Source organism: Hippichthys cyanospilos, chromosome 12 (genome assembly GCF_059441005.1).
Source record: "Hippichthys cyanospilos isolate Australia breed blue-spotted pipefish chromosome 12, RoL_Hcya_1.0, whole genome shotgun sequence".
NCBI classification, from domain to species: Eukaryota; Metazoa; Chordata; class Actinopteri; order Syngnathiformes; family Syngnathidae; genus Hippichthys; species Hippichthys cyanospilos.
The window spans coordinates 11,085,077-11,105,609 of record NC_142380.1 but is presented as its reverse complement, the minus strand read 5'-3'; the positions used below and the strand labels follow the sequence as shown (position 1 = coordinate 11,105,609).

The 20,533-nt window shown below is 39.3% G+C and overlaps 1 protein-coding gene across 1 annotated transcript; it reads right to left on the bottom strand.

The window, feature by feature from the left end:
- Nucleotides 1–2,852: 2,852 nt before the first annotated feature.
- Nucleotides 2,853–14,191, bottom strand: ap1m1 (adaptor related protein complex 1 subunit mu 1). The gene is made up of 12 exons (XM_088429668.1): nucleotides 14,003–14,191; nucleotides 12,926–13,082; nucleotides 12,049–12,116; nucleotides 11,849–11,979; nucleotides 11,597–11,744; nucleotides 11,335–11,461; nucleotides 10,877–11,019; nucleotides 9,936–10,007; nucleotides 9,612–9,770; nucleotides 9,333–9,458; nucleotides 3,743–3,818; nucleotides 2,853–3,368 (listed from the first exon to the last, which is right to left on the bottom strand). The coding sequence occupies exons 1-12, from the start codon at nucleotides 14,042–14,044 to the stop codon at nucleotides 3,346–3,348; spliced, it is 1,272 nt and encodes a 423-aa protein (XP_088285794.1). The 5' UTR covers nucleotides 14,045–14,191; the 3' UTR covers nucleotides 2,853–3,345.
- Between the last annotated feature and the right edge of the window lie 6,342 nt (nucleotides 14,192–20,533).

Genomic DNA, 20,533 nt, shown 5'->3' with positions numbered 1-20,533 from the left:
ATCTGTATAGACTAATCTAAAAGTATTTAATCCAATTTACATCGGTTTTGCTTTTAACATCTGTCAGAAAAGCCCTCGTGACAATGAAGAGGACAAGGTAGAAATGACACGCTGCTGTTTTGCTTTTTCTTTACTGATCTGGCAAGAAGGAAACGAGTGATGGCGACCACAAAAACAGAAGTAGACTTTTTTGCAAGTTAGCGTTTTTTAGGTTTTGCTACAAAGTGCATACCTTATTTTTACACTTGTGTGACAGTCACAATATGTACAACTAATTTATTGCTTTGGACGTTTCTCGGCATCAAATGGAATACTTCCTATCCCGTCAAAATTAGTATCACCACACCGTATGTCCCGTCCGGTAACTACGGTCACAAAACGCTGGTTTGTCAATGACCCTTTGGGACTAAAAAGTTAGCTGGATCCCGGTCCCCGTCCTCTGGAATGCCCTACCTATGGAAGTTTGCGCAGCCACCTCAGTAGAAATCTGTAAATCCCAACTAAAAACACATTTATACGCAAACATTTAGTTTAATGGGTCTGTCTGACTGCAGCTTTCTTTTTCTCCTTCCTACCCCATTCTCCCGGTTTGGAAATCACAAAATACGTTTAAAAAAAGTGTCAAGAAAGACTAAAACTCTTTCAATTTGCATCCCCCCCAAAAAAGAAAAAATGTAAGTCCCAATTGTGACCTCAAAATTTTAATTTTATTTTGTTGAAAAACGTTAAGCCTTCAATATGCATGTGCCATTCAAATTTTGATAAATCAAGCAAGCAATGTAAAAAAATGTATACCCTATTTGTGATCTCTAACTGTTAGGAATGTACAGTATTTTGCTACATTTGCTAAAAGAATGATGGCGGCCACGGTCTCACCTCGGAGGAGATGAATTCCATCTCTATTGTTTGCTGTGTGCCGAAGATCACAAAGAAACTCCGTTAAAACCGAGCGGAACTTCTTATCACCAGACGGCGGCGATGACAACAGACCAGATAGTCTGTCTAATCTGTACGACGCTATTAGCGGCCTCATACCAGTCGTTCCAGATGCGATGATGCGCATGCAAGGCTCCTAATGATCCATTTCACAAGTGGCATTGTTGTGTGCGCTCTGCACCTCCAGGCTAGACAACACAGGTGCATTTTTTAAAAATGTAAGTTTTTTCCACAGAACTCATTATCTCGTTAAGTTGACAGGATGAGTAATATATTGTGGGCACATTCCTATGAGAGGCATGGGAAAGTTTTCAACTCTTTTGGTTTAACACTGTCAACGAGAAAAACAAAAAGCTGCAGTTAAAAACACATTTTTGTTTCACTTTAAATCCGCTGTGATAATCTGCGGGAATTGTGTCAAGTCCCAAAATTTATGGACTTTATGCTTCAATGTCATTTCAACCCTAATTTCAACCCTAATCAACGTGCCTTTTTCCTTTTGCTTTACAGCAGTTTGCCATTTACAGTAAGAGCTTAATTTTCTATTTGAAATTTTACCAGACTACAAGGAAAGTGCCTAAACATCCGGCCACTTCAAACTGCATAAAACATTTCGAACATCGGATGCTGGGTATATAGTATTTACAGGAAATTTGCTTGAATAAAAGAAATTAGAATAAAATAATTTTTATTTCTCAACATTTCCACGAAATGTTCTTTTTGTGTGCTGCTCTGAGAATGAACCCCTTTTCAGTTTGTTAAATACCGTTTAGCTAGAGACATCCACAAGTGATCCTTTCCGGGCTCCAATTGTGAGAGGTTCTCCTAGTTGACACATGGAAATATGCAAGTTGTACACTTGCATGAATCAATCATTTTTTCCTCTAAAAATGTCATAGGTATTCAAGTTGTGTGATTTGTTGTCGTCTTTCTGTTCACAAAGATTGTGGTCACTTGTCACATTGCTAGTTTAATTCCAATCAATCTGCCTTAGAGTTTACTCTACTTCAGGTTGATTAGCATGCTAACTGTTAGCATGCTAATGTCTGATCAGTTCTGATCAGAAATAGGGCCTGCTGCAGACAAGATGTAAGTCCTTGATAAAAGACAACCGGATTATGTGTGCTGTGAAAAGGGCCGAACAAGCGCTTTTGTGTTTTTTTTAACTTTGCTGTATTTTTATATGTGCGGGGGGGATGTCACAGCAAAACGGTTGCAGATGCTAATGTGACAGTGATATGGCCACTCAAGTCAACAGTTATTCAACACAAAATGGTACAGCACAAAAATGTTGTTGACGTGGATCTTGGTCACCTGTATATGGTGACTCATAAGAAAAAAACAAAGTCCCATTTTTATGGCAATGATCTCACTGGACCGCTGCGTTGTGGTCCCAACTTGGAGGTGAGCACAAAGACCACAGTGTGTCTGGAGCATCCTACGGCCGTTGGCCACAACTTGACTCACATCCTTTTTCCAGCTTGCCGAGCCTGTTTACAGACCGTGAACTGTCACTAAATGGACTATGATTATCACAGGTCAGGGGGCGGGTGGTAGGATTGCAACTCGATCGGGGGCTAGGAAAGAACCATCACATAAGCCTTAAGGTAGCCGGGTGTGCAATGTCACAGCAAGTGTCAGGTCTTTCTGGAGCTTGAATGTTTTGGGCAAGTGTGGTGAGTGGTTGGGAATGCAGCCTGTGACCGAAATGCCACAGGTTTGAGTCCCTAGCTCATGATTACTCCCAGTGTTTTTACTTCCAGTGTTTTACTGAAGTCTGACATTTCCACAGCAGCCTCCAAGTAAAATCATTATCTAGTTCATTGCTTTTTGTGCCGTTTTGTTGCCATCACTATTGCGATGTTGGCATACAAACTGTTAGGGTACTTGCGCTAACGATGAAGGGAGTCACCAAGTGTTTTCTCTAAATATACATTTAATGATTTGACAGCATGGTTACATAAAGAAGTTGGTTATAGATAAGATTCACCATGCAACCGATTGATTTATTTTTCATGTTTGAAATCCGACAAAATGGGGCAAAGCTGATGGCACTGTAACAAAAAAAGAGACATACTGATTGGCTCATTGTAACTAATAACACTGACCTCATTGATATGTAGCAAATATATACAGAAAAACAATCAACAAGGAGGTGTTTGACCTTTGTGACCTAGTGATGATACTGAGTGTAAACATGACTCCTGCGTTAGTTGGCCGCGCACAGGAAAACTGATCGCTTTCCTCCGGTTTACAAACTCCCCATCTAATATTTGCATTGCCTGGAAAATGATCAAAAATAAGCCTGTCCTGTGCAGATTCTTGACCGACACCTGCCAACGACGATTCATTAGCCGCCGCCTCCGCTACCGCCGCCCGGCTTCCTCCCGCCCCGGCTGAGGCGTTGCCTTACTGTGTGCGGAGCTGATAATCTGCAGGAGGAAATGGGACAAGACTTAATCTAATAGATGAATAAATGAAAGAGGAGCAATTGTGGAGAAATCAAGTGGCGGTAGCGTTCCCACCCGGGAAGATGGGACTACCAAGGAAATGAGATGTGGATGCGTGGTAATTAGTGAACTCAAAACCATGTCATGCAAAAAAAAAAAAAAAAACTTTCCGCATTATGAAAAGGGGAGAAATAAAAATCACTTTCACAGATTTCACAGGACGTTGCCTCATGCTGTAGCGCTTGTTATTTTTATAGAAGTATATCGGTTCCCACAACGTTGCAGGCCATTGCCTAACTCTTGCCTAATGCCTGCACATCAACAGTGTGTGCGCGCTTGTGTGTGTGTCTACTTACCGCCATTCTGAGTGATGTAGCGCACCCAAGGCAGAGCCTGATAGCCACTCTTCTCAATGATCTTCAGGTAACGCACCTGCCCACAAATGCAAGGTTACCAACACAACATAGTCGTGACTACCGACATTTTTCTACTGGCCAATCCAGGTTATGGCATTAATAACACATGCTCATTGGTGGGGCAGATTGCTTTGTTGTTGTGACATTCCTTGATGAGTTTAAAGGAACATTAAGCCATTTTCAACAATGGAAAGTCAAAGTTTGGTTGCTAATTCAATTGGTAATTAAATGATATGAATAACTGTCAATAATGTGAGGGGCTCAAGTTCAATCCATCTTGCTCCAGCAGTTCTGTGGAGTTTGCATGTTCTCCCCCAGCCTGCGAGAGCTCTTCTCCGGGCATATATCAGCCTTGGGTGTGTCCAAAACCGATTAGTCAACGTTAATTTACGACATAACAAAGAAGGGCAAATACCTTTTCTGATAGGTTTGTATATTAACCCCTTTTGTAAATGAAGTCATTATTCAGAAACTACATTTTATGATTCTTTGGGTTGTGTCAATGTGATATTAAAACTGGTTTGATGAAATTAAACCGCTGCAAGTGATGAATATAAAGTGATAGATAAGGAAGCATTACTTTTGGAAATGCGTTTAAATGTCAAGAAGCATTAAAAATATTCTCTCAAGTCAGTTCGATTGACTTCCCAATGAAATCTCTTAATTTTGCAACCAAACTTAGAGGAGCGTCGCAGACAGACAAAGATTTACATTTACACAGTTTTACTTTTTAAAAGTTGCTCGCCAGCTCATTGCAAAAGAAAAATGTGTACTTTGCAAAGTTTAAACAGTGTATTAGTTGTTACAGGGCCTTGCAAATGATGCAGATGAGCCAAACCAAGAAGACTTTTTTTTTTTAAAAATGGTAGTAATGAGTCAGATTTGGTAGATTTGTTCAGCAGCTGCATTTTACAGGAAACAATTTAACATTAATGCTAAGATTTTACTTAAGTAAATATGTTACAAGCTTCGCAGAAAACACTGAAGAATGTGATCAATTGCATTGCTACTGCGTGTGCTCAAATCCAAGTTCTCAAACTCATTCACTACCTATGCAGTAAAGATTTACATTTAACATCCAAAACCGTCAATGGCAGTGAATGAGTTAAGTTGGGTGGCCATGGCTTAGTTGCTGAAATTTGTTGTCCAGTGACCAGAGGGTAGCCGCTTCAACTCTGCTCTGACTGGCCACTGTCAAAGTATCCTTGGGCAAGACCCTGAAGCTTAATTTGCTCCCTGTGGGCCAGGCAGCCTTCCATTGGTGTACGAATGTGCGTGTGATAACTAACTTTGAGTGTTGTGTCACGCTGCCCTTAAACGTTGCTAACGAAGGCTCCAACCTACAAGTACCTCATTAAAATCAGAAGCTAGATCATGGTGAACCGTTCTAAAACAGTACCGGAATTGACCATTTGGTGGCTTAGGCCATTAAAAGTATTTTTAGTAAATCAAGTGCGAAGGACAGGAAAGGTTCTAGGAGTTCGTATGGTTTTGCAGGCTTGACGCTGCCTCTGTCCAAACCACAGACTTTCCAAGTCTTCAGGAGGATGAAGAGTTCATCTTCTTGAGGGAGTCTTGCGATATGAGCTCTAGAGGAAGCATCAGCATGACTCACCAAAAGTGAGAAGTTTGAGAGAAAGTGCATTTTTGTGACATGAATTTTTCTTTTTGGACGCATCAGCACAATTCCCCCGTATGACTTTCACAAGCCGTTAACCGACAACCAAGATGGACAAGTGTTACCACACGGCCGGGTTTCGAGAAAAGGGGCCAAAAATAACCTTCCTTTTAAACATGATTGCAGTTGGATGACACAGCGGCGCTCGCTGTCACAATCACAACTTGTATATGGATCACTTGCATGTGCCTACAGCACTCCTGTTGCAGCAATGACTTGAGCACACATATACACTCTCACCATTAGGAGGCCCGGATGCGCATTTGACAACCTTAAGGCTGACATGACCTTTTTTTTTTTTTTTGGCGGGGGGGGATAAACCACCATGTCTCTGTCGCCCTGGCTTGAGAGACGAGAGTGGGAAAGCGAGGAATTTGTTGGCGGATTGGCAGCAGCGGTCTTCGGCCCTCTGGTCATCATGTTTTCCCTCGACCCGGCGAGGTCACGGAGCGCTGCGGCTTTTGGATTGACAAGGCATCGGGCTGGCACAGTGCGACCGTGTCCACGCAGTCAGCAAAAATGCTATCAAAAATCCACCAAAATACCACTCTTGCTTATGACTTTGTTTGCAATAAAGAAATGCCTTCCCTCTGTGTTCTTTCGAAATGGCAAGAAAAACAAAGTCACAAGCTAGAATGGTATTTAGGTGGCTTTTTCATGGTTTTTCAGCTGACTGTTTGGATCCAACATTGAGCCAGCATTTGTCCTCATGGACAGGAGGGAAAAAGTTGAACAAAAGGAAAGTATATACTTTCGGAGCAATAAGAAATATGCCATCAAAAAGTCATTCCAGCTTGTGATTTTGCAATGAAGCAATGTCATTTTTTTCCATGTTGCTCTTCTGTATAAATGAGATGGACAAAAATGGAATAGGAATGGCGTACTGTCAAATTCATGGAAAAAGTGACATTGTGGCAGCCCATCCAGCTTTTATCCCAACACTCTAAAAACAAGTAAAAAAATAACCCAATTATGGGTCAAAAACGGACCAACCACTACATGAATGTGACCTCTTTTTTTTTTTTGTACAAAATAAAAAGTTGGGTTAAACTGACAAAATAGCAGAAGTCCTTTGGACCCATTATTGTTTTGTTTTTCTCTACCCAAATGTTTTAAGACATGCATATTTTTGTTATACTGTATGATGGGGAACAAAAGAAAAACACACAAATTTGATTGATAGGGTTCACATGATGAATTTCAAAATTGGATTTGTTGAATCATTTTATGGACTAAACTGGCGAGAATTTAGTTCACAGCCATTTTTTTAAACTGTTGGATCAAAACAGAACCAACCTAATTCCTAATGCAATTTGTTTAAATGAATACATTGGGTTTAAAAAAAAATAACAGTTAAAAATTAATAACGAACAAAACACCTCTCCAAAATTGTGTTGTTTAGTTTTGTAAAAAAAAAAAAAACAAAACCAAAAAAAAGCTGTCTGTACAAAAACAACAACAACAACAACAACAACAAACCGTTGTTCTGTTCTGCCCCCCCTCACCTCCGGGTCATACAATTAAAATAAAGCAAATAACCCAAAAAGGTGTGTTTGTTCCCTTCAGACCCATGTTGGGTTATTTTTACCCCAAATGTCTTTAGAGTGCATGAGTGTCAGACACATTTTATCATCTTGCGAGATATTGTATTGCTGTTCCGTCGAGATCCCGCTTAGCTGGGTACTGCGTGAAATCCATATACATTGTGGCACTTGTGTTACAGCTCTGAAGCTGTAATTTTGCGGCATGTCTGTCAAAGATACTCGCGTCTGCTTTCTCGTCTTGTCACCTTAGCGGACGACAATTGCCACCTGCCAGAAGTGTGGCATTTATACAAGCACCTAAATGCATCGTGTGCACTTCAATTGCGCTGCCCCATCTGCACTTTGTGGTACCGTTAAGAAGAACCTTTCCATGCTAAGATATTTACATGGGTTAATTAAACTTCACTGGCACTGCTCACACGGAGCAAGTGGTACGAAAAACACGAAAGACGTCTGCTGCTGCCCTCTAATATAGATGCTTGACGCACGAATCAGACAGCAACACGGGTGGCCGGCTGCACCGGGGCGCGATAACCACTGAGAAGTTGAAAAGTCACACGTTAGCATGCAGTCGCTCACACTCAATCTAAGAGGCATTTCGCATGTTGATGCCTTTCCATAAGCATGTATTACGTGTCTTTCCATGTAGCCATTGGTCAAGGTGAAATAAATCATGGCAAACGTGGAAATGCTAGCTACTGATGATGATTTATAAGACACTAAAAACAGTCTCATTAAAATGTTGCATGGTACCACCTTGCCATTATGCATTTGTTTACACATCATCACAGAATGATTTTCCAAATACTAAAACAAATACTATGCATTTTATTATAGATGCTGAACAATGAGTATAGTATCCGTAATCATAGCTATCAATTTGCACTTAAATATGACTTTAATATGCAATACTGTGTAAAAAAAAGTTTCATACATAGACTAAATCTACATTTCTTTTTTTCATCATTTGCCTCATTGGAAAATCACCTGCCGTTTTCAACTTATTACTATATGGACAAAAATAACAATGTGAAAACTTTTTTTCTTACTTGCCAAAATTATTCAAATATAACCGAGGCAATTGCGCTATTAGGCTATAGACGTAATACTGTACCAGTGCGAATTTGGCAATTTCAATTCTCTCAAGTGATAAAAAAAAAAAAAAAAAAAAAAACTTAACCATCTATGCTTCATGTTGAGCCTTTGAGGGTTATAAACAGTAGCGCAGCACCACATTAATAACATTTTGCAATACACTTCCCTTCTGTCAATTATAAAATGGTAGAAGCTCAGACTAGATTCAGTGCTGATGAACTTTGAACTTGCATTGTAGTGCATCAACCCTGTTGTCCACCAAGCACCCTTAAGTCATTAATAACCTTTTTGTACCATTATAAAAAGGTACACTTGACATTTTACAGTGTCGCCAGTTATATTAATTTAAAGTCTACTTAAACAATACTAGTAGATGTCCGCAATACAATAGATTAACATTATAAATACAGGTTGTTCAACAGTGCAAATGAGATCCCAGGAATGAACATCTAAAATACTACTAAAGACAAACGCTGTGGAATCACCGTTTCTTTTTTCTCTCTTTACATACAATTTGTGTGTGGTATGATGGAACAGCTTTGACTGGTATGGGAAAATAAGACTTCTGCAATGTCAGTGAATTAAAAAAAAAAAAAACGTACATTGTTGAACTTGAGTTTGATGTGGAGCGCATATGTGCAATTATGGCGACCTGAGCAGTGCACAAACAAGTCTTTGAATGCATTGCCAAGCGTCACTCGCAATGCGCCCCATCACGACATGGGAAAATGTAATGTCGCGTTTCTGTGCCACGTATAATCACGAGATGACTGTCATTATGTAGTCAGCACTGCTTGTCGCTGCCAACAGTTAGTTGAGGAGGAAGCTCATCCTCATTATTGTTTTGATGGGAACCATTGTCTTGGCAAAAGACGTATTTTTTAATTTCCTTGATAAACCCAAAGGCCTGTCAGACAGCTCCATCCCTAACTGAACCTTTGCCGCTGCTCGACTGCCTGTTGTTTGAATTGTCTGAATTCCAAGGTGGAGATAGTGAAGAACATGTGTTTTTGTGCAATGGATTCAAAGGCCATGACCTTAAATGACTCATTTTATGCTCCCTACTCATCAAGCTGGAGGTAACTGTCACTATTGGGACATACAACAGGCAAATATTAAGCTAATAAGCATAATGTGGTATGCATGGCACCTTTTACTGAGTACCTTTTATTCAGAGGTGTCATCTGCAATAGGATTTTCCACTAGTGCGTACCTGGATGCCTGAAGTGGTGAAATAGGGGATCTCAAACTTGACACTGATCGGGGGCTTCCCTTCCTTATCTTCAGCTTCCACGCTCGGGAGACCAAAGTGAGCCCGCATCAAATACTCCTTGCCACCCTGTTTTGAGGACATTGACATCTCAGAAAGCGGCACACAGCGGCTGCATTAAAAGCATTTTTATTAGGCCATGGAATGTCTCATTGTGAAACCAAACAGCGATAATCACAGGTGATTTGCATATCTCGCACTCTGTCTTTGTGAGTCACTCACAGGGAAAGACTTGATGGACCAGACGATCTCGCTATTCTCAGGAACCCACTTGACACTGCCAACCGTGGTCTTGAATTTGGGAGAGTCAGCGTCTGTTGGTACAGGAATGTGGATCTCCACGTTGTTGGCAGTGGAGCGCCGTTTGAACTGGCTTTTGGCCTGGGACAGGCGGTGGGAAGACAAATGGGTAAACAAGCAGGTCAAGATGAGAAACCAGTTTGTTGTTTTGCATTTTGCTTGTCACGAACATGACGACGAGAGTGAATCATAATCACTGCAGTTGGCAGTTCAAAGATGAAACTGACCTCTTAATTACCAACTTACCTTAATCATGTATTCAATGCGACTGTGAGAGTGCTTCTCGATGACTGATTCAATCCAGATCAGCGGCTTCACCTAGGGTATAAACAACGGCACACACTCATAATCCGTGCAAATTCAGTGGGATGTCTTGATCTCCCTTGTTGTTGTTGTTACAAAGTCTCCCTCTAGTGGAAGACAGTAATTACTACAGCATGAAACAAACTGCGCTCTTGGCAGAGTAACACTGCACGAAAGCAGGGACTAATTTAACCATTTTTCATTTTTTCCAATCATGGTCATTAATGGCCTGGTTGTAGCATGCCTCAAATAAGTTATCTGATTTAAATGTAAATGTATGCATCTACGTTTTTTTACTGGAAATTAACGAAATTATGGACTCTGCTTCTGTCAATTAACTGAGTTCCTCCATAAAAAATCATTTTAAACTCCACTTTCACGTGACACAAATTCAAATATAAAGGTATAATTTATACCTCCTCCATCTCGATTAAGCCAACAACAAATAACGGATAAGTTGTCAATAATGAATGATTTAAAAAATAGAAATAGAACATTTTGATGACCAAGAAAATGTTTTGAGGCCTGGTTTAATTTGAAATTGTGCAAACACTCAAAATTGTTATGTTTTCCTATTTCTGTAATCCCCTATGTAAACAGATTCACTATTTGCCTTTACTAACTTGCTTTTATTAAAAAAAAAAGTCCTATTGTAAACCCTTAAGTACCAACCCGGTAATTATATCTTCGTGTACTTATTTTACTGTAAATTAGAAATACTGTTTATGAATATAGGATTATAAAATAAAAGTATTTTTTTTAAAACTTGGAATAGTGAACAAAATAATCAACGGATTAATTATTTACTAAGATTGTTAGTTGCAGCTTTACTTTGAAAATCTTACAATTTTAACCTAGGCAAATAAAAAACCCTTCATACTCACATGCGTGTTGAGCCGGTATGACATGAGCTCGAACTCGCCATCGGGTGGGATGAAGGAGATGGTTCTGTCATTCTCGAAGCGAGACAGGCGAACACACTGATGAAATTTGACATCCTCCAATTCGACCGATTTACTCTTGCCACCTGAAATGAAGAAAACCACGACGCGATCATTACATTTTAGACGAGTGGGAACATAACTAAACGATGTCACATTAAAAAGTAATAATACACTGCTGTATCAGAACTTTTATCAACATTTTCAAAAATATGTTGTTCTTCCTAACCTTATAAACCACCCAACTGCCATATTTAGTAGTTGCTCACTGTGTGTTAAAACAGTTACTGTTTCACAATACTAACATGAATGCTGTAAAATGATTTGATCCTAAAAACAAAATGGTCTTCTGAACTTTTGCACAGTAAGACAATAACTAGAGCGTTATCATGGGAACTCACGTCCAGTGTTTTCAAACAGAACCTTGTCGTTAAGGCCCAGGCGCAACTCTGGCATGCCGGACAGAAAGACGCGCATCTTGATGGAGCCGACGATTTCACTACGCAGGACGTTGCCATTGGCGCTGACCTGAGGAGTAGAGGTAGCATGGACACGCTAAATCTTTGAAAATTCGTTTACCATCTTGACTGAAGGATGTGGCTGTTGGCGGACAAAGTAAATCTTCTTGAAAATAAACTCAAGGCTAAAACAATCAGTTCTCACCAGGAGGTTGACTGACTCAATGACATCCAGGAAGACTTCGTTTTTCCTGTATTTGATGCCCTCTGAGCGCCAGGAAACAGCATTGGTGACAGTGGCGGGTGGTCGAGGGGCACCTGTGTCTAGCTTGTGTCCCTCCTGAGTTATATACCTGGCAGAATTGGGGACACACATAAACCCAACAGGGGGTCAAACAGTCAAACAGGCTGCCATTGTATATATGCAGCATACATAATGGATCATGAGATTGCTCACTCTTGCAGAATCTTGCTGTCGGTGGTCTGCGGGTAGCCGAAGTCCATCAACTCATCCATCAGCTCGTAAATAATGACAAAATTATCCCGGATGCTCTCTTCCTCCAATTCTTTGAAATACTCAGAAAAAACCTTGAGATATGAAAACATCACTTTCAAAATCAATACAATAACAATTACCTTTCAAAATGCCATTCCTACCTGGACAATTTTGTACAAAAAGGAGAAAACCAAGGAAACACTGGCATTTTTCTTTGATGTTGCCACCACTGAGGCAAGACGGTTAAGAGATTTTTAAACAATGAAAGTACACTTGTTTTGTTTATTTCTATTATGCAATAGTTCACTATGAATGAGAGGAAAGATGAGCAATAGCATTAATGTTTATTTAACTTTTGACAAAAGATTATATCTAACTTTTCCTATTGTTCAAGGTGGAAGTAATATAATAGGAGGAAAGATGAGCCAGTAACTTCATCATAACACACATACTGCAGGCGCACATGAACTATTTTGCCTTTGTGTATTTCTCAAGTCATTATTTGTGTATTTCTCAAGTCATTATCTACTTTTATTCTGCAAGGCGCCAGTTGTCATTATTGACTGGGAAGGGTCAGTCAAGTGAAGGGAACTGTTTGACACAGCGCCTGTACTATCAATAATACGGGCTAAGCCCTGCTGCAAACAGTGAAATTATGAAAATAATTGACACCTTAAACAACTATTCAAGCCAAGATTTCTCCCAAAGGCGTCAGAACAAAAGCACAATCAAGCACCCAGTTTAATTTTTGATTGTTTCTGAAGTGCATTCAAAGCATCCAAAAATTACAACGAATTGAACCAAACATCAAAACCAACAATCCACCAGAGGGTGCCAAAATACAACTGAAACTTCTTATGTATGAGCACAAAAACATCAACTAGGTGAGTTTTCACAGGAATAAAGAAAGGTACGTTCCAAAAAAGAAAAAAACACTTAATTATGCAAACTTGTGAATGCTAAACTGTGTCATATGTGTGGTTCATATATGTGTGTATGTCTTCAGTGTGTGAAGTGGTGATACAGAAGGAAGGATACAGTAGAGATTATTATGTTTGATCCACATGAAGCGCACACCGCCATGGGCCAGGATGGGAGACAGCGTCCCCTCCTCCTCTTTGTCCATCAGGAGGCTCATGAAGTGCTCGATTTCAGACATGTCCACATCGCCGCGGTAGTTCCGGCACACCAGCACCTGACAGAAAGGCGCCACAGTTCATGAAGAGAAAAAAAACCCTTCAAGAGCATTTCCCATCAAAGAAGGAAAAAAAAAATAAAGGTAAAAAGATGGAAATTCTATTTTCTGGGTATGTTTAATGTGTGTGTTTTTTCCCCATTAACTTCTGTAGATAGTGAATCCATTTTAATGCTGCAGGATCATATGTTTCTGGTTATGTCAAGCAAATCCCAATAGGTCTATACTGCCAAGTCCAAAGAGATCAAAATCACATCCCTTAATCCATTATTTTAATCGCAATCTCTCAATTGATGAACACACCTGAAATTTACCAAAGGAATTCATGCAATAATCACGAAGGAAACGTCACCAAAAGTAGTCATTTTCATAACAGTATTTATAAGGCATGAGAAATACCTACAACATTAAAACAACTGTTGTATGTAAAATAGAATTTAAAAAAACAGACAGTGCCATTCAATTGTAGAACGAAATAAACCCAAATGAGTAATTACTATGCGAAGAATAGTAGCGTTTATCAAATAAAACATTTAAATAAGAAGCTAATACACGAGATTTTTTTTTTTTTTACAATTCGGTGTATTTGATGAGGAACAACACCCCAAGCCCCTAAATTGAAAAATAATACTTTGCATTTTGTTAGCATCCTACAACGAGCGAGGAAACAGCTGTCAGTCTGTTGGAAGTGTTTTTAAGTCTTCACAACCCGTTAATTGACGAATGACACAATATTCCGCACACTCAGTCACCCGATAATTACTTTGCATTTATTTGCTTTATTTTTATTTCCACACGACAGTGTTAACCATAGACCGTTATCCGCCTCGCATTAAGCTGTCAGCGAGGAATGCGCTAGCACGGCAGCTACTGGTTAGCTGCTAGGCTAACGCTAGCGGGTCCCCGTTAGATAGCTTTACCTTTCCTTTCAAATCCAAGACATAAACGGCGCTCGCGGACATCTTGGATTTGTTGGGGGGTTTTCACACTGAGTTCCTTGTCCACGCCGTATCGATTATGCTAGACGATAACTTGTTCCGAAAGAAAAAAATATTTTGGGCGTTCATTCATAATGCTGAGAGAAAAAAAAGCTCAAGGTGAGCGCCACTTCCGCTTTTCGTCGCGACATTCAGCGTCTCCTGTTGACGAGGATGTAAAACTGCAACAGCAGATAATGGGAAGAGCTCTATAACGTATTTTCCTTCATTAATGCATTTCTAAGAATTTCTTGCTCATTCTGCACTCTCAGCACCAGCATCACCCGTGCAGATAAAAATGTAAACAGGTCCTTGTAGCCCGTCTACACAGCCCTAGTACTTTTTATGAAGAGGTGTTCATGTTTTTTTTTTTTTTTTACTTTTGGTTTCATTCTGGGTTTGGGGAAAAGAGATTTTGCACCAAGCCGGCCAAGTAAAAAACAGTTACAAATTTTTACTGAAGAAAATGACCAAGCAGAAAAAATGTGTGTTTGGAAGCACACAGGTGGACAATCAACATTTGTAATACATAATTCCCATGTGCAGAACTTTTGAAATGATGAGTGTTTTCTCAAGGAGACTGCTTTGGTGAGAGGAACAAGTGTTGCTGTGTGCGCTCCTTGACAAGTGTTTTTTTTTTGGCTGCCCAGTTTATTTCAATATCAATAAAACGGCCGTTTTTGAGTCCTTCAATTCACTCTACCACTGACTCCCATTACAAATCGCTACAATGTTAGCAGCTCGGCTACAGGCATGACCACGTGGCAAAAATGCTAGAGAATGTGAAGATTAATGTATTCGAAACATAATCTGTGCAACCAAAATCCATACTTTTCATATATAGCGCCAAGAGACTTTTTTTTTCCAGTGTGACTCAATTTTTTTGCATCCTCAAGGGGAAGTCAGCTAAAGAGGAATGTGTACACACAAAAGAACTATGTGGACAAATGATTATAACACCTCTATTTGAGTTTTAACAGGTCAGCCGTTCACCACTGCAGCACACTGACAGATAAGAGCATTGATGAGCTGAGCTGCATCGAGTTAACGATAACAATGTCCAAATGCGGTATAAATCCTTAAACTCCAAAGTGGCGGTTGTAAAAAAAAAAAAAAAGAAGAAGAAGAAGAACAAGCCTCCCATCATCTGGTCCATAAATATTTTGACATGGAACACAGTTCTCATCTTTATGCCCTCGACACCACACAATGGATTTGAAATGAAACAAACAATTTGTGCGTTAAATGCAGATACCCAACAGAGGCCCTCCCATCCCCCAAATACACATCTCCAATAAGACGGAATGCTTATCAGAAACTAACACTGGTAGCACTGCTGGCTAACAGCAATATGCAAAGAAAAAGTAACAGGCTTATTGTGCACAAGCCATTCAAAAGTTTTAAAAATCCAGATGTTTCAATCAAATGAATAACTCAATTATAGTTTGTGCCGGATCGCAAATGTTAGTTCAAGTGGTCATAATGTTGTGTACTTTTGGGGAGCACAATAAAAGCTTCTCTTCCTATAGTATAGCTTTCAAGCGTATAGTATATGCTGTCTGAAATAACTTGCAATCCGATACAAAGGCAGTAATGCCATCCCTCTGTTGCTGTGGAGGACAAGCATCTTTTAGCGTTAAGAGCCTTTCAGCGCAGGCCCTCCAGTGGGACGAGCGGGCCTCTTCAAAGTGACACATGTTGTTGCCAAGATGGAGTAGCGACATTGTCAGGCTACAACAGCGTGGTTGGGCGTGCCTAAGATAAATGTAACTTTATATCCTGTATGAGGGCTTCCCCAACCGGATGATGGAGGGACAAATTGAGTAGAGTCCCAATTTAAATTGGTTTGCAAATTTTGGGGCAACACCCTTAATTCCTCTAAATAATTAAGTTTTTGTGTGTTTGTGTGTGATAGATGCAATATGCAGCACATATTGCATCTATCTATTTTATATCGCCGCTTATCCTCCCTAGTGTCGCAGGCTTGCCGATGCCTACCCCAGCTGACTGGTTTTATTTTTCATTTCTGTAAAATAATATAAACTCTAAGGTTTTACTCTCTTAAAAAGAAAATATTTACACTCTTATATATTAACCATGACAATTAGTACATATTATCGTAGTATGTGCATTTTTATAGTTTGTTTGACCACATTTGATTTATTGGAGAATTCATTTTGAGATGTATTCTTCTTCTTCTTCTTTTTCTTCTTCTTCTTCTTCGTATTATTATTATTATTAGTAGTAGTAGTAGTAGTAGTAGTAGTAGTAGTAGTAGTAGTATTATCTCATCTACTTACTTCAATGTCTATAAACAGGACAAGCTGCCCCCCCCCAAAAAAAGTTGTTTTGTGTTAAGTATTCGGACTATAAAATACTTTCATGTGAGTTTTGTTCTCGTGTAAAGTCTCTGCCCTTTCCCTTGCTCATGTGTGGACTCAGTGGTTGTCACTGTATAATTTACAGACATGTTTTTACAGATGAGCAGAGGGGCAATGACGTGTTTGTTGACTCAGTGCACAGGTGTTATAGTGCGTTTTCTTTTTTTCCAAAACTAAACATAAAACACACTTGTAGACGTTTGCGTGTTCCTCTGCATACTTGCTCTCCCCGCGTTTATACTTAGCAGGACTGTGCGACGATATGCTCCGAAAGCAATCCTGTGGCTTTTGGGGGAGTTTTTGACCATAAAAGGAGAAGAGGAGTTCAGTCCAGCTTTCCTGTGGGAGGGTTCTCATTTCTAGCACTCAGCATCTGATTCTCTTCTTCTTCCCCTCTTTTGTCTATTGCAATGGCCTCTCAGTCTTCTTGCACAGATAACACAACAGACACTGTAAAGATGAATATTGCAACTATCATTCTTACTTTGAAGAGTTTGTCAAAGTTGTGTGAGCGTGTATGTCTGCTGGCAGAATCCTGAGCGACCAAATAAGGCACTGAGCTCATGATGTGAGTTCATCTTTTGAGAAAGTGAGCTTGTGCCACTAAAATTTATGACTTCATGCTTAGTTTGGAGGAGGTCCTCGGGCAAGATCTCGAATGCCTGAAAACCAAACTCATGGTGAATGTTCAGACACACAGTTGCAGGGAGAGGAAACCTTTTGCACAAAATACAGAGCCCTTTTTTCAACCGCATGCAATGCCGCAAGCTATTCTAGTCACCAATTAGTGCAACTTTTCTGACTAATTTTACTGCTGTACGAATTGAGTTTGCATTATAATAAGGCATGTTTTTTTTTTTTTTTTTATTTACACCTGCACACATGAATTGCTATAGAGCTGTATTCCTACATTATTTGTGTAAAGTTCTCAATCCATGTTTGTGTTTTGGCCATTTATTGATACACTTATGGCTTTTACTCCATTCAGTGCTGCTGACCATTCTTGCGGCTGTTCACATTTGAATTTACATATACTGTAGCTGTTTAATCCTTTGGGATTCCATTTATACTTTATTATGTATGCATGCTTTAAATCCATGGTAATATGTTGAATAGAGATAATTTATTCATACAGTTGTAGTTTTTTGCTTCAATGCTACTGACAATTCTTGCTGCTGTTCATTCACACCTGCACACGGAGCATGCTAGTATATTTCCTTTAAACATTATTTGAGTAAAGTCCTATTCTGACGTATCTATTCCTGTGGCTTGTAAATACAACTGAATATTTGCATGCTTTAATATATCATTTATTCATTATTTTTCATGGAATCTTCTCAAAACATGCCAACATTTCCATAATTAATGCTACATCTATAGATTTTTACACCATAAAATGCAACTGACTATTTTTTTCTACATTTTGCATTCACATCAGGTTATATTTCATTCTATTATTTTCTGCAAATGTATCATTATTAATGAATAATTGTCAATCCATACTTATTTGTAGCTTTTTTTAATGTAGTTTTGTTGCTACATACAATATTTACTATTCTTCGTGATGTTTACGGTCACATATGGATCAAGGTAAGCTACCTTGGTACTTCATTTGTATACTGTATTATTACAAATGGACTGTTCTCAATTATGCTCATATTTGAGTTTTTGTTGATTCATGTACAGTAAAAACATATTTGTTTTACCACACACAGTATGATGCTGCTGATTATTCCTGCTGATTTTCACATTCATATCTGCAAATGTATATATCAGTATTTTTTTTTATTTTTACATATTTATCTTTATATTTATATTCATATGTGGCGGACTAGTTAGGATGTCTGCATCATAAGCGGAGGTTGTGGTTTCACCCTTAACTCCGGCCTTCCTGAGTGGAGTTTTCATGTTCTTCCTGTGCCCGCATGGGTTTTCTCTGGGCACTCCAGTTTCCTCCCCCATTCCAAAAACATGCATGATAAGTATATAGGACACTTGAGATTATCCTCAGGTGTGAATGTAGTGTGAATGTTTGTTCATCTTTGTGTATCCTGCGACTGGCTGGCAACCAGTTCAGGGTGTCCCCCACCTACTGCGCGATGACAGCTGCGATAGGAAACTGCAAGCTTGCAACCCTCATGAGGACAAGCAGCTAAAAAATAAAATTGTGATTTTTTTATTCATGTAAAGTTCTGAATTCATGCATAATATCTATTTATTGATACATGGGTGGGTATTTTTGTCCAAAGAATGCATCTGATTTGGCTTGCCGCTGTTCACATCTTCATATAGCGCATGCCATTGCACTCCATTTATCTATCATTGTCCGTGTTTAGTTGTCCATCCATCCATCCATCCATCCAATCAATCAATCAATCAATCAATCCATCCATCCATCCATCCATCCATCCATCTAGCTTCAGTAGACATGCTGGTGTCAATCCCAGCCGTCTTCGGGCAGTAGGCGAGGGACACGCTGGACTTGTTGCCGTCCAATCGCGGTAAATGTATACAATAGACGTTTAATTGACATATGTAGTCTGTTGCTACATAGATTGCTGATGGCTACATTCTATTGTGTAGTATCCCATCTACATCATGTATTAATGTGTCATGAATAAATTAATCACACACTGCTGCTTTTCACATTCACATCTGCATATATTGCATGCTATAGTATTTATGTATGTATTTCTATGTTATTATTCGTGTAAAGTTGTCAATCCAGTTGTCAATATAATCTTGATGGTTGTCAATGCAGAAACAGACCCAAAAATCCAAGGAAAAAGCAAAGTGCCGTTTGAAATCCAATGTTTTGTGTGACGTGTGAGGAGAAATTGTTTAAATTGATTCTCATAGGCGATGACATGGTGAATGCAAGTTGATATGGAGATATATCGCTTATATGGCCACTGGTCACCTTTCTTGTGCGCTTTATTTTTAGCATGATGGCAGCTGGCACATACAAACATAAGCCAACACACATGAACGCTAATGTTACACAAACACACACACAAACAAATTTCCATCTTGAAATGAATATTGGTCACTGTTAATATTGGTCACTGTTTCTGTTCTCCACTATCGTGCAATAATATGTGCGACGCAGAACAAATCCAAACATCTCACAAGAAAACATCCAGCAAAAATCTCTCCAACTAACAGATGTCTCTTCCATTATGAGAAACAAGAATGGATAATATTGAATAACTGGAGTTAATCTTGGAGCCCATCAAGTGGCCATCAAGTGCGTCATCTACTTACGGCTAATACATTCCTCCTTCAAACAAACAACTATCTCTTTCTATCATTAAAACCACAAACTGTAACTATGAGTTGATTGCTTAGCCCATCACGTACTGTAATTGACAGCTGTGTCACCCACTTGCCAAAAGAAACAACTTGCCTTCCAACTAGATAGTATAGTAACTGTAATTGCATAAGCATCCTCTACAAGCCCTTAAAATAACTGCTAGGAATGGCATCTGCCAGTGACAAATAAATGCCTCCCTCAATTAAACACCTTTTACCCTTCAGAAAAAAAAACTGGTAGTAACTGTAATGACTTACTAGCCCACTGCTGAGCTGATAAAGTAGCCGCCTTGTGTGCCACTCGTCCATGACCAATAAACACCTCCTTTAAATAGGTGACTGATTTTCCCAATAGGGGGAAAAAAAATCAAGTTCAGTTAGAGAGAATGTTGTTGCTGTAAACAACTTCCAAAATGTTGGTGGTTGAGACCATGAATTGTATGCTGGTTGACTCATCCACTTCTGATCAATAAATGCCTCCTTAAAACAGATTGAAAACATCTCATTACTCTACATAAAGTAAATTCAGAAAAGTCAAAAGTCATTTCAGTTACAGGAAAAACTCCTAAGACCAAAACATTACAAAACAAACAAACAAAAATACAGGTCAATAGTAACTGTAAGTTTCATTGCCTTTATGTTTAATCTGAAATGAGATGGAAGCTTATTTTTGCTGGCACGGATTGTTTTTTCCACCCGGAATGAAAACTATGTCTTTTTTAACCAACTCTGGTATTAACATCAATCTCAGCATTCCCAAGCTAGAGCACATGTGCCAAAA

Excerpts from the sequence above, each read along its gene's own strand:
- ap1m1 (XM_088429668.1), bottom strand. The coding sequence starts at position 14,044 with ATGTCCGCGAGCGCCGTTTATGTCTTGGATTTGAAAGGAAAG. Across the intron at positions 9,771-9,935 it reads GCATTGAATACATGATTAAG|GCCAAAAGCCAGTTCAAACG; the intron begins GTAAGTTGGTAA and ends CGCCTGTCCCAG. Across the intron at positions 3,819-9,332 it reads TCACCACTTCAGGCATCCAG|GTGCGTTACCTGAAGATCAT; the intron begins GTACGCACTAGT and ends ATTTGTGGGCAG.